The sequence below is a fragment of the Mandrillus leucophaeus genome, unplaced genomic scaffold (genome assembly GCF_000951045.1).
Source record: "Mandrillus leucophaeus isolate KB7577 unplaced genomic scaffold, Mleu.le_1.0 Scaffold181, whole genome shotgun sequence".
NCBI lineage: Eukaryota > Metazoa > Chordata > Mammalia > Primates > Cercopithecidae > Mandrillus > Mandrillus leucophaeus.
Window position 1 is genome coordinate 2,008,259 of NW_012101821.1, and position 13,255 is coordinate 2,021,513.

General features: G+C 36.7%; 1 protein-coding gene across 1 annotated transcript in view; it reads right to left on the reverse strand.

The window, feature by feature from the left end:
- The window catches only part of NDST3 (N-deacetylase/N-sulfotransferase (heparan glucosaminyl) 3), a 242,460-nt gene that overhangs the window by 148,712 nt on the left and 80,493 nt on the right, over positions 1-13,255 (reverse strand). The window contains exon 4 of the mRNA XM_011977608.1: positions 9,711-9,865. Within this exon, the coding sequence (XP_011832998.1) occupies positions 9,711-9,865 (155 nt within the window). The remainder of the gene's footprint in view (positions 1-9,710; positions 9,866-13,255) is intronic.

Below are 13,255 nucleotides of genomic sequence, written 5' to 3' on the forward strand. Positions count from 1 at the left end.
ACTCCCCTAACCATTACTTTTATCCTCAAACAACTCAGAATGCTTATTTCACAGCAGACATTCCTCGAAGAAGATACATTGTCATTATCAATCATGTCTAAAAACAATGTCTTACTAAACAGTACACATTTCTTCTATTACGCATACTAGATATTACACATAAAGTGGGAGGGAAGGAATACCTCTGGTGTACCATAAATCTGACAGAGCTGTAGCGATAACAAAAGCAAAAACCCCTTCTTAACACCACATATTCCTCTTTAAGCATTATCCCAAGTTAGCAGCTAAATTATTTCAAGAAATGGAATGACATTTTGTAAGCCAAATGTAGTAAGAAATTCCAGTAACAAAAGTTAAGCTAAAAATGTAGTACCAATACTGAAAAAGGGTTACAAAAGGTAGCATACTTGGCTTTAACTTTCATTTTTACTTGTAACCTTAAAGAAAAGAACTATTTGGGGAAGAGTGACAGATTTTCTCCCAGTCTTCCCTAACAATTATAAAATTTATTTCAAGTACATTTTCATTTAACTGAGCATGTTGTTTTCCTCTCTTAGAGTTCCCTCCAGAATTTTTGAAGTGTTGTCATATCTTTGTCGAGTGTCTCATAAGTAAACATAGCACTAAAAGATGCACTTTTGTGAGAATACTCAAAAGAATGATGTAAACACTTGTACTTTGCACAGCCCAGGTTGGTATTTTTGAATTGCTGGGGTGCGTTCAAGTAAACACAATAAGAGGTTTATAGAAATGTAAAATACGAATTTATGAAGCCTTACTTTTTATGCTACAGCAAAATAACTGAAAAGAAAATTATCTGGATTCATAATGGAGGAATTGAAAGTTTGGTTTAATTCAGCTTTTTCAGACTTTGAAGCAATAAATTTTATGTGGACCTTTGGGGGTTTTTGAGAGATAAGAAAGGTATAAATAATTCAGGACAACCTCAAATTCTCAGAGTACTTGCACATACATTTAATTTCTCTGAAAATATGCAAGGTTGATTAGGAATCTTGAAGTCTACATAGTACTAATTTTAAGTGAAGTTTAATACTTCTGAAAGCATAAAATGTTGATACCGATTTTTGTTATAATCACTGTATACCCTCTGGTATTTCTAAAAGCCACCAGGACAGTAATGCTTGCAGCATTGAGATCGCAAACACAAGAAACCACATAAATCCTATAGACAGCTTTTTATGAGAAAAACATTGTAAAAAGTCAGATTTGTATTCTGAAATTGTGTAAAAATATAACTCCTTAAGGAAGTAGTAGCATTTTGATTATGAGGTCTGTGTAACAGCAATCAGTATCAATGGCATGGCTACTTGTTAATTTTACAAAGCATGGTTGTTTTATGGGCTTTGGAATTTGACAGACCTGGGATAAAAATCCTTTCTCCAGCTTTCACTGGCTGTGTGATTGTAGAAAAATTATATAAGTTTTCCAAGCCTTGCTTTCTTCATTTTCAATACAAGAATAAGCAACCTCACAGGTGGCTGGGAGAACTAACTGAGGATGTATGGAAAGCACGAAGCACAATGTCTAGTAAATATTTGGAGCTCAACAATTTCTCTTCCTACATTTCCTTAAGAGAGTCAAGAATCTTTCTCACTGAACCGTAAGGTTCTGTTTCATGCAGGGGAAACAGAATCACAGAATTTCAAGTTTCACGTTTCCTGATCTGAGCAAAAATTAAAGGAAAAAATGGGAAATCAGGGAGACTAGTTTGGAGGCTGCTGCAATAATCTAGGTGTGGGCTGAAAATTTGGAAGTGAAGTAGGGATGGAAAATTTTGAAAAGGAGCAGGAGCCTAGTACAAAAGAAAAAAAAAACTGAAAGAAATTGTTAAATGAGTGGGAACGTGGAGTGGGAGACATGAAAATGCCAAAGCAGAGCCAAGGTTAGCACTCTTGTGGAATTTACTCTTACTTCTTCTTCTGCCATCACTTCCATCTCTGCCATGTTTATAACCACCTCTCAGAATGCAAGTGCGCCCTCCATCTTAAGTAAATGAAAGGCATAAAAGGAAAGAACAGTGAGAATTCAGGAGCAGCAGGCATGGATCTGGAAATAGACCTCCCCCACCCTCATACCCACATCTGACTCCGGCCCACCAGTATGAGTTTCTAGGAGAATTCATAAAGGCTTTTAGTTCATTTTGTGTCCACATAAATTTGGACAGTAAGGCACTATTTTCATGCAGTACATGTGCTAAATTTATCTTTCTTTTTATGAAATCAATTTAAGTTACCAGATAAATGTGCTGAAGATGAAATCTAGTATTTCTGTTAGAGAAAAAAGGGAAAGGAATTGAGGAATTCTTTCTACAATGTCTATCTTGTTAGAGAGTATGGAGTCTTCCCATAGGATGGAAAAGAAGGTTATCTGGACAGGAATTTACAAAGAAAAGAATTCCAATTAAAACCACTTTCAAAAGTTCAATGATATATCCAAATGAGAATACATTTTGCCCCACTGTAGATATGGGTAGGAGGGGTTATCCTCATGTAGGTGAAATATAGAACTTCTAAAGAAGCAGCAGCAGTTCACATTTGCAAAAAGTTTAAAGAAGAACACACAGATAGAAAAGTGGGAGGCTTAAACCCTGATGTTATTTTTGACCTGTTATTCTCTTTTGCTTCCTCATCATCCATCTGATAAAAAACCTTATTGAATCGATGTCAGAAATACTTTTCACATCTAACTTCTTTATGATCCCACTTCTACTAGTTAAAGCTGGCTTTTATTTCCTATTTTTTTTGTTAATTTAATAGCAATCCAGTATGTCTACTTACATCCAATTTTCCCTGCTTGTCTTCATCCTCAACAGTCCTTCTCTAATGTTCTGTGATTCTACCACCTACGTGGAAGTGCTAGAACTTCGGAGTAGATGACAGTGTTATCTTGGAGTTCAAGATAGGTAAAATACATAGTTCTAAAAATAACTAGATATGGGGCCGGGCGCGGTGGTTCACACCTGTAATCCCAGCACTTTGGGAGGCCAAGACGGGTGGATCACAAGGTCAGGAGATCGAGACCACCCTGACTAACATGGTGAAACCACATCTCTACTAAAAATACAAAAAAAAAAATAATAATAAAAATAAAAAAAAAATAGCCGGGCGTGGTGGCGGGCGCCTGTTGTCCCAGCTACTCGGGAGTCTGAGGCAGGAGAATGGCGTGAACCCAGGAGGTGGAGCTTGCAGTGAGCCGAGATGGCGCCACTGCACTCCAGCCTGGGCCACAGAACGAGACTCCACCTCAAAAACAAACAAACAAACAAACAAACAAAACTAGATATGACATTTCAATTTAGAAAAACAGATTTTAAAATATTCTAGTAAAAAATAGTTGTGAAACAATTGGTAGAAATATGCCAGGGGAACACAGCTAAAGGATATGTATTGCTCTACCACAAAGCTCTAATCATGATGTTATGTTCAACAATACTAATAACTCGAAGATGCAAAAGTCATACTTGTAAAATATAGGGATTACATAAAGCTGGGAAAGATATAAAGCATGTTAAATAACAGAGTCAGTCTTTAGCAGGAGGTTGATATACTAAAACACTGAACATAGAACAAATATGGAATATTAAAGGGACAATTGTAATTCCAAGGCTAGCATTTAGTTTACAAAATCAATTGGATAAAAATAAATACTTGAAGGTTTAATAAATGGCTCATGGGCAGAGGGTCTGGCAGACACAGGTGTGATATGGTGGTATAAAAATTTAATGTGATCTTTGGCTACAGTAATACAAGTAAAGTGCACATGAAAAGAAAAATATTTTACTATTTTCTGCTTTGATAACACCACATCAGTGGGCAATAATGTTCAGATTGGGGCATATATTGGGAAGAAGAATGACAAATTAGAAATTGTATGAATATGACAGCTGGGATGATGAGGGGGTTTGAAAACCTGTGGAATGCTTCGAGATACATCACTGAGAGAAAGCGTCATGCCTCTTTATTTTCTGTATTTCTGATGTTTTGATATCTGGGGCCTTGCTAACCCTGGAGAGATTGCTGCTCTCAGGCTAGCCAATTCCTAGAGATAGCAAACACCACCCTGAGAGCACTCTCAGATGTCAATCAAGCAATTCAGAACTCCTATCCTTGACTGCTTCCTTTATCAGACTCTCATATGTTGAGCAACTATCTCCTTCATCTAATCACCCCACAGCAAAATACCAGATGACTAAAGACAGCTCTTACATCTCAGAACACACTGAAATTATTCAAAGTAGGCAATCCTGAGCCTGCTTACCCTGTCTTGCCTTACCTTTCCTGCAGAAACCACAATAATACTCTTGCCCACATTTTCCCCTTGCTCCCTCTGCCTCCTGAGCAACCCTGGTGCCTCCCCTTGTGGCCCTGCATCCATGGCACACCCTCTTTCTTGGGAATTGTGAATAACAAACTAATCTTTTCAATGGCAGTCATCTCCTGGTCTATTGGACTCACCATACCTGAATAATAACAAAACATACATTATAATACAGTAATGATAGAATCTTAAGAGCTAGAAGAAACATTTACTTTTATTTTTATTTAACGAACATTGAGTACCATTCTCTATACATATCTTATCTAGATTAGAAGAACTCTACTTCCTAAATCTATATTACTTCCATACCTTTCCTTATAAATATACTGATTCTAGTCCCTTCTAAATCTTAAGACAGACTGATTATCTTCTGGAATGATACTAAAAATATCTACCAACCAGCATGCCGTGCCACTGAGCAATCAGAACTGCTGCCAGCTAGACAGCTGGAGTTCGGTGCTGGAGACTCTTTCTGGGCCAGGCCCCTTTAGTTCCTGAGAAATGGGGAGATTTGGGACACCTTGGGAAAACATCTGATGTGGTAATGGGTAGGGGTAAAGTATTGTCACATTTCAATATTGTAATAACTGGCATAGCCATACCAGTACTTCTAGTTGAATAGTAGCCCTGATAATATATCCCTTAGTCTTCTTTTTTATCTCTTGCCTTCTTTAATTTCCTTCAGCTGTTCATTTTATGAAGTAAATTATAGACTTCATCATACTGGTCATTTTGCTCTGAACAACGGCCAGTGTCTTTCTTAAACTGTGCTGCTTGGATTACTCTAAAGCGGCCTACCAGCTGAGTGGACTCTGCGACCTAACTGGAATTCTCTATTTCTATTAGGACGCCTAGAATTATAATTTGTGCTCAATATCAGTAAAACGAAAATCTCATATGCCTTTTTATAAAGTGCATCACTGAAATAAAAGTGATAGTACTCATTCATTCTCTAGCTGGCAAGCAAACTAATTAAAAGATCATTCCTTAAGGCAGCAAGTCTTTCAATATATTTTAAATTACATTTGGATACTATAATCTTTATTTCCATATTGGAAAAGTTAACATGCTCACTAATCTAAAAAGTTTTATAATTGACAATAGACATTCCAGCTAATGTAAATTAACAGGTTCTGCTGCACTTTGAAAAGAGAGGCAAAAAGGACACCATTTAAAAGAATGATGATAATGCAATTAGAAGTTCAATCTTCAGTAAGATTTTATGTTACCATGAACATCGTTCTACTACTACTAACTTTAATAGTAGTGTCTATAAAGGCATTAAATATCATCTATTATTGGCAAAGAGTTCTATGATAGAAATATCTATTAACTATTTTATCATTAAAAATGTAACAACCACCATTTTCCAAAATTTAGATATAGTTCTTCAGTTGAGAGTATATACTATTGAAGACTTTTTTGAGGTTAAAATAGAACACTATTTTACCTTTCTAATGATACGTTATTCTATTTTAAAGACTGTAGAGTCAATATTTTAAATTTTGTGGTAGGTCATTATTAGTGATACATTTAATCTTCGTCTCAGAATTTGTACCTTTGAAAAAAAAAAAAAAAATCCCCTGTTGAAATTTCAGTTTAACCCGTGAATTAGCCTATATTTGGTAACTAAAATTTTTTTCCAATCAACCTCTAAAGCTGCATTTCCTGATGGGTGTAATCATCAAATGCAAGTTTGCTTAAAGGATTTACTTGACCTTTCATAAAAAACTATTAGAGCTTTCAAAGACAAATTAAAATAGACATCAAATTTGTGTCCACATTGTGGAAAAGGACAATAGGTAAGATGTATTTGTTAAAAGTCAAGGAAAATAGCAGGTATTTGGCTGTAAATGATGATAACAAAGGCCGAAACCCAAAAGTTTTAGATCAGAGTCTCAGATTCTCCTAGCTGGAAAGGTACTTTAAATGTCCTCTAACCCAATTACCCATTTGAGTATTGCATCCATGACCTCCATTTTTGTTTGAACATCTATTTGCTCCCAAGACAGCCCACTGCTTCTTTGCATGTTTTCATTTTCTTCATTGGGAAATACCCACACTCATTTTAAAATCAAGAGCCTCCAAGCTGATGGAGAAGAGCAGGATATAATTCGATTTAGAAATGCAATATTAGCACAGGTTAAACATTAGATTGTTCCATCTAGTGAGGTGAAGTAGGATTTTCTCCAGAGTACTTTTCACTGAGTTAAAGTGGATTCTGTAGCTATATATGATAGGTGATATTTGGTCAAGTGGAAATTTCCTCAGATTTAGTTTTTTGTCTTCCCCACCCTTTTGACCCCCTCCAACATTTTAGAGACTCTGCCTATATTAGGGAACTTCAGAAAATCTGAGGGAAAAGTTGCCCTGTGAGTTCCACCTCAAGTTCTCCATTCCCTTTGTATTACCAGCATAACTAGATATTCCCTTGGATTACCAGCAGAAAAGAAATCTTGATTCACACCTGTGAATTGGGTTGGGAGACTAGGGAGGAAGCCTGGGGGGGCACAATTTATGCAGCACTAGAAGACTTAACACTGTAATTTATGCAACATTAAGATTTCTGGTCTTAATTGTACTGCTAGTGAGTTTTATAATCATGAATAAATCACTGCATTGCTCTGATTCTCAGTTGCTTCATCTGTAATGGGAGAATAAATAGACCTACAATTCAGGGTTAATTTAAGAAAATAATAAAAATATGTTAAAATTGGAAACCCTTGATCTTTTCTTATTATATCTTTAAAGTCAGCAACAATGCAGTTTTGTAAACCTAATGCCTAATGGGGAGTAAAAGAGTTAACACATACTTAGAAATTGAGTTAAATTCACATTAAACAAATGTCATCCCAATACAAAGTAAACTTTTAAACTTAAGGATTTTTGTCCCTCTTACCTGTCTGTCCAAACACCTCAGGAGCCTAGGCAAAAATTAAAGATGGCAATTTTATGATACTAGATATAATGATTAAAAACAACAGCTGCCATCTATTGAGTGTTACATGCTAATTGCTGTTCCCAAATGCTTTATATATATATATATATGCTCTTTCATGTTGTTATGGCTGGGGAGGGACTGGTTCTGGATTCAGTCTTTTTTCATATCTGTCCTCTCACAACAAAATGAAATCCACTTGTCCTGGATTTGATTAAACACTAAACAATATATTTGGTCTTATTTCTGGAGATCTATTACAACTACTCTCTACTGCTTCAAAAACAATAATGTGAATTGCCAACATGTAGTTCGGAATGACTCTTCTAAGAAATCTGCTTTGCTTGACATTTAAGTTAGGTGGTTAAGAATGACCAGATACTGTTTTTGAATTATTCTTTTATTCATGATGCTTTTTAGTTGGGAATTCTGAAAAATGCATATAACTCCTGTGCATGCTTGTTCTAGCATATGTATTAAGTATATTCTTAGAATATGTACTTCCAAACATCTGAAAAGGTTTTAAACATAAACATAATATTGGCATTCATTGATTCATTCCCGTAATAATAGAACACCCATTGTTCTAGATACTACTAGTTTCAGCAGATATAACAGTGAATGACATGTCTTTTATCGAAGCTGCTTTGGTACATTATTTTTGGAAAGCTATCAAAACAACAACAGCAACAACAATTTCACTCCTCACTTCTCAGTATCTTATCTTTTACAGGTGCTTTACTTTACTGTATTTATGTATTTTCTTCTCTCACAAATCCCCTTCTCTTTTTCTCAACAGATTTAGAAATAAACCACAAAGTAATTTTTTCTCCACATAATTTATTACTGATGAACGTTGCCAGTATCAGCAATCCAGATTTCTGGAAATGACAGAATTAATGTTTGCTCTATTGAGATATGAGTTTCAGGACTTTCTAATACAAATTCTGGCACTGTTTTACCAATTTTACATGCTGTTTATTATGTCCATTTATATTTTTTAGGAAAAAAGATGACTGTCCTTCTCACAGGAGTTTTCATATACCATCAAAACATTTTCACAGTATCAGCGTGGAGGAGCACTATTCTTGCTTTCTTGACAAAATATCAATATGTGGCAAAGGTGCACCTGAAGCTATTTGTTTATTTGGTGGAGTAGATTGAAGCTAAAAGACAAATATGGGCTCCTGATGCCACCATAAAGTATTTGGTCTTATATATCCTCAAGAAAAAAAATATATAGTGTATAAATTCTAACCTCGTCTTGTATATGTTTGAGTAAGGTGCTGTGAGAACCAACTAAAACTTCTTAGCTCTAGCAACTGGTGTAGAAAACCATTCCATGTAAGTGTACCTCGGTACTCTCTCTGATCACAAGCACATTTTTTTCTTCATAATGTGCTTATTTAAACTTTTACTATAAATTTCCCTGTCCTGAATATAAACCCTTCGGTATTACATGGTGCACCTTGCTTCATCTAAGCAAATGTTCCATCCATACAACATATATGTTTGCAATGCTTTTAACTGTTTAGATTGAGTCTTTATTACCTCATGCAGTCATTATGGTCTCCTACCTGCTCTTTTCTCTCAACCTCATTTCATGCCAGTTCATCCTGATACCCAAGAATTATTCTTATTTCAGGATGTATGTAAAATCTCATTTCCAGAAGAACCCATCTTGGGCTACTCCCAGTGATACTTACTTCTTTGAACTGTGGGTTTTCTGTCTGTGAGGTTTGGCATTAGATCATGAAAAACGGCCGGGCGCGGTGGCTCAAGCCTGTAATCCCAGCACTTTGGGAGGCCGAGACGGGCGGATCACAAGGTCAGGAGATCGAGACCATCCTGGCGAACACAGTGAAACCCTGTCTCTACCAAAAAAATACAAAAAACTAGCCGGGCGAGGTGGCGGGCGCCTGTAGTCCCAGCTACTTGGGAGGCTGAGGCAGGAGAATGGCGTAAACCCAGGAGGCGGAGCTTGCAGTGAGCTGAGATCCAGCCACAGCACTCCAGCCTGGGCGACAGAGCGAGACTCCGTCTCAACAAAAAAAAAAAATAAATAAATAGATCATGAAAAAATATTTTATTTTGTTGGGGAATTGTTTAACGTGCATATTTCTGCCTTCCCAGTGCAGCGGGAAACTCCTTCTGGACAGGAGCCATGTCTTAGGAGCTCTAACCATAACGTCATCATAAATTTTGTATCTTGTGAAGTCCCTCTCAAATTAGATCCTTCAAAACATTAAGTATAGTGGTAAGCACTCAATACAAACTCAAGAGCCACATACTGAAAGGTGGCAATACCAAAATCTTCTAAATGATCACATGAAAAAGTTACTTAAAAGCGCCACTATGCCATAATATAATAACCTTTTCACTTCTCCAATCAGTGTACACTACTTCAATGCAACAGTCAAAGTGAATTACTTACTAAGGCAAATTTTTTGTTGAGAATCATCTGCTCCACCAAAGATGACTCGTTGTGGAAGAGGTGGGGCTGCATATGGCTCCACATGTGAGGAAACCACCAGAACTCATCCACAGACCCCAACAGACAGTCATCCCCTTCATCTTCCTCTTCAGTTCCTTTAGGGGGGAAAAGATTATCCAATTAATTCCAGTTATGCAGATCTATGATCAATCAATCAATCAATCTACCTATCTAATCTATTCTCATATATGTATTTAGAAGACATCATTTATTCTGTTTTATGTGTAAGGCTTTAAAATCAAATGTATCAAAGGAAAATCTGTTAGAAAATAATCAGAGACCATGTAAAACTCTTAAACATTATTAAATATGAGACATGGATTTGAAATCACTGCAAGATGAAAATATATAACCATTCCCAAGGATATCAGAACTCTTAACTTTCAGGATTTTTGTGCAATTGGTAGTCTGGAGAGAATGGGGGATAAGTAGGAAATGTAATTGAGGAAATATGAGTAAGGAATGTGTGTCACAGCCTCAGAAGTAGTAGGTCATTGTGACATGGGCTGCATATACAACAAAGTAATTCTTTTATTCAGGTTCCTCCTTAGGTCTGGGAAGAAACTACTTAGTATTTGGTGAAAACTGATGCATAAGAAAGAGAAAAGAAGGAAATGTGGAAATTGTTATTGGGAAAATTAGAGAAAACTGAAGGATAAACAAGAAGAAAGGGTGAAAGTGATGGACAGAAGTTGCGAAGTGGTGAAATCATAGTCACCACTATCAAAACAATCCAAGCTGCTCCTTGGTGGTACTCATGTTCCATATGCTTGTCCTTTCTCTCAAGTTGTTGGAAGAAGATTTTCCATCACGAAACTCCTATTTCCTTAAGTGTCAGCCCTGTTGTTGTTTCTTGGAGGTTTCATACTTCAACTCATTTTATTTCTTCCCATTTTCCTTGGCCTGCAGTTCAGTTGACTGCGGGAAATTTCACTGTTCTTTTAACTTATTTGAAGGGGCTGAGTCCTTTTTGTACTTCCCCAGGCATAGCTTCTTTACTATAGCATAAAATAAGAACAGTGTAAGGTGCTCACTACTGTCCTGGAATATCATAAGATAATACTAGTCATTATACAATTATGCAGCCACACTTGAATTTTAGCCACAACATTGAATCCAATAAGCTCCCAGAGTAGTGGGTTCTTCCTATGATGTCCTTTCTGTGTGGAGAAAAATCTCCTCCCATATTTTCAATGGAAGCTCTGATATGATTTGTTTTATTAGAGCCCTACAGGCTAAAGATGGAGAATGGACTGCTGCCAGTCATTCTAAACCCAGTCCCTGTTAACATTGTTCATTCAACTTCTCAAGAGAAGGGAGGCAGAGTCTATTGGCAGGAAAAGAATCAGGTCCTGTGATTTGGTGGGCATTGGAAACCTTTACTGGAGATGAAGGCATACTAAGAGGTTTCATAGTCATTCAAATTTATACAGGAGAAACAAAGATTGAGTGCTATAGAGTGAGTGGAATAGCATAATCCTTCAAGGACAGTCTTCAGTTTCACCTTCATATGCTTAAGTACTCTGCTGCTATGAAGGAACTTCCTCTCCACTACATACAAAGATTACATCTTTAAATCTAATGTTATATTTTCTTTATTTTTTCTTCTTAATATACACTTATGTTACCATTGTATAGTAGAACGAGTATAGCCTTTGAAGTCAGAAGGCTTTAGTTTATTTGTAGGTTCCAACACATTTGAGTTGTGTGGCCAAGTCACATGATCTCTTTAATGTCTGTATTCACGTAGGTAAAAAGATGGACAGCAGTACCTATTTTATTTTTTGGGGGAGGTAGTGTCTACATAATTCTGGCAATATTGGGCAACTTATAATGCCCCTTTCTTTTCTTCCTGTATTTCCTACTTCAGTTCTTCTTGTGTTTCTTTGCATGTCTCCTTGAGTTTTTTTTCCTCATTACAATACTACATGAAAGGAGGAGGTAATTTTCACATGTGCTATGTGGGAGAGGTGACATTATGTTCAAGAACTGACCAAGTCATTATATTAACTCATTGGCCTGATTAATGAATGGGTCACCAGCATTCTTGGAGCTTCTGAGCGGTTTTCTTATGGCTCAGGGAAATTTTATAGAGAGAAAGGCAAGAAAAATAGGAAGATGGATTCAGGGGTTTAGAAACTCTGATGATCCTAACCATGGCAGGTTCTTGGGTCCTTCTAAATTTGAGGTGATAAATAAGGTGACTTAGTAAAGAAGCATTTTGTAGGTGTGACTGGTGATCTTAAATACATGTTTTGCTTGACATAAGAATGATGTCATTTAGTTTCCCTGCATTTAAACATCTCTGCTTCTATCCAAGATACTCCCCTGTTGCTTAACATTTTGTAGTCTCCAGGACACTGTATTAGTGTCAGTTATTTGTTGCCATTTTATTTTCTCACACTGAGAGCAGGCAGAGTCTCTTGGAGTTTCCCAGAAATCAATTCATTCCTGATTTCCACATACCCTGCAATGTCAGTGAGCTGAGATTCCCTAGTTTATAAGAAGTCTCCTCTCCTACCGCTTTTAAGCTCTATTCCTTGTTGCCTATAATTCCTATCTTTTCTTGCAACTTTCCTGTTATCTTTCCTTTATTCATGCTTTTTTAGTTGGACTCTGCTGAAATATTATTTATCAGAACAGAGCAGCAGATCTCAGGGTTCTTTGAAAAGATAGCTCAGGCATTTGTTGTCCTTTCCTGAACAGCATGGTGAAATCTGTGACTAAAATATTCATACATTTGAATCATGCAAGAGTTAGACAAATAATATCTGCCTTCTGACATATTTGTCTCAGTTCACATTAGGCATGATTTTATGTCTTCTCTTTATAGATTTGTCTTATCTGGTTTCTTTTAATCCTACTTTGAGAATGTTTTACATTAGAATTACATTGAAAACAAATGTCTCTTGCTTATTACTTTCATAATTATGGGCTGGGCTTGGTGGCTCACGCCTGTAATCCTAGCACTTTGGGAGGCTGAGGCGGGTGGATCACAAGGTCTTAAGATCGAGACCATCCTGGCTAACATGGTGAAATCCCATCTCTACTAAAAATACAAAAAAAAATTAGCCAGTCGTGGTGGTGGGCACCTGTAGTCCCAGCCACTGGGGAGGCTGAGGCAGGAGAATGGCATTAACCTGGGAGGTGGAGCTTGCAGTGAGCTGATATGGCACCACTGCACTCCAGCCTAGGCGACAGAGCGAGACTCTGTCTCGGAAAAAAAAAAAAAAAATTTTTGATTAAAAAGCAGTTGAAGTGTAATTAACTGTGGGTTAATTACATTTGGTTGGACTGTCATGGCCTCTTGCCAACTCTTCGCTTCCCCACTTTGCCCACCTTTGTTAGAACTGGAGGAAAAGAGAAGAACAAGAAGTCAAATTCTTCAATTTTAAGTGTCATTTCCTTTTTCTGGGAAGATGCAGATTATATTTATTTTCTTTTCTTTTCAACTTTTATTTTAGATTCAGTGGGGACATGCAGGT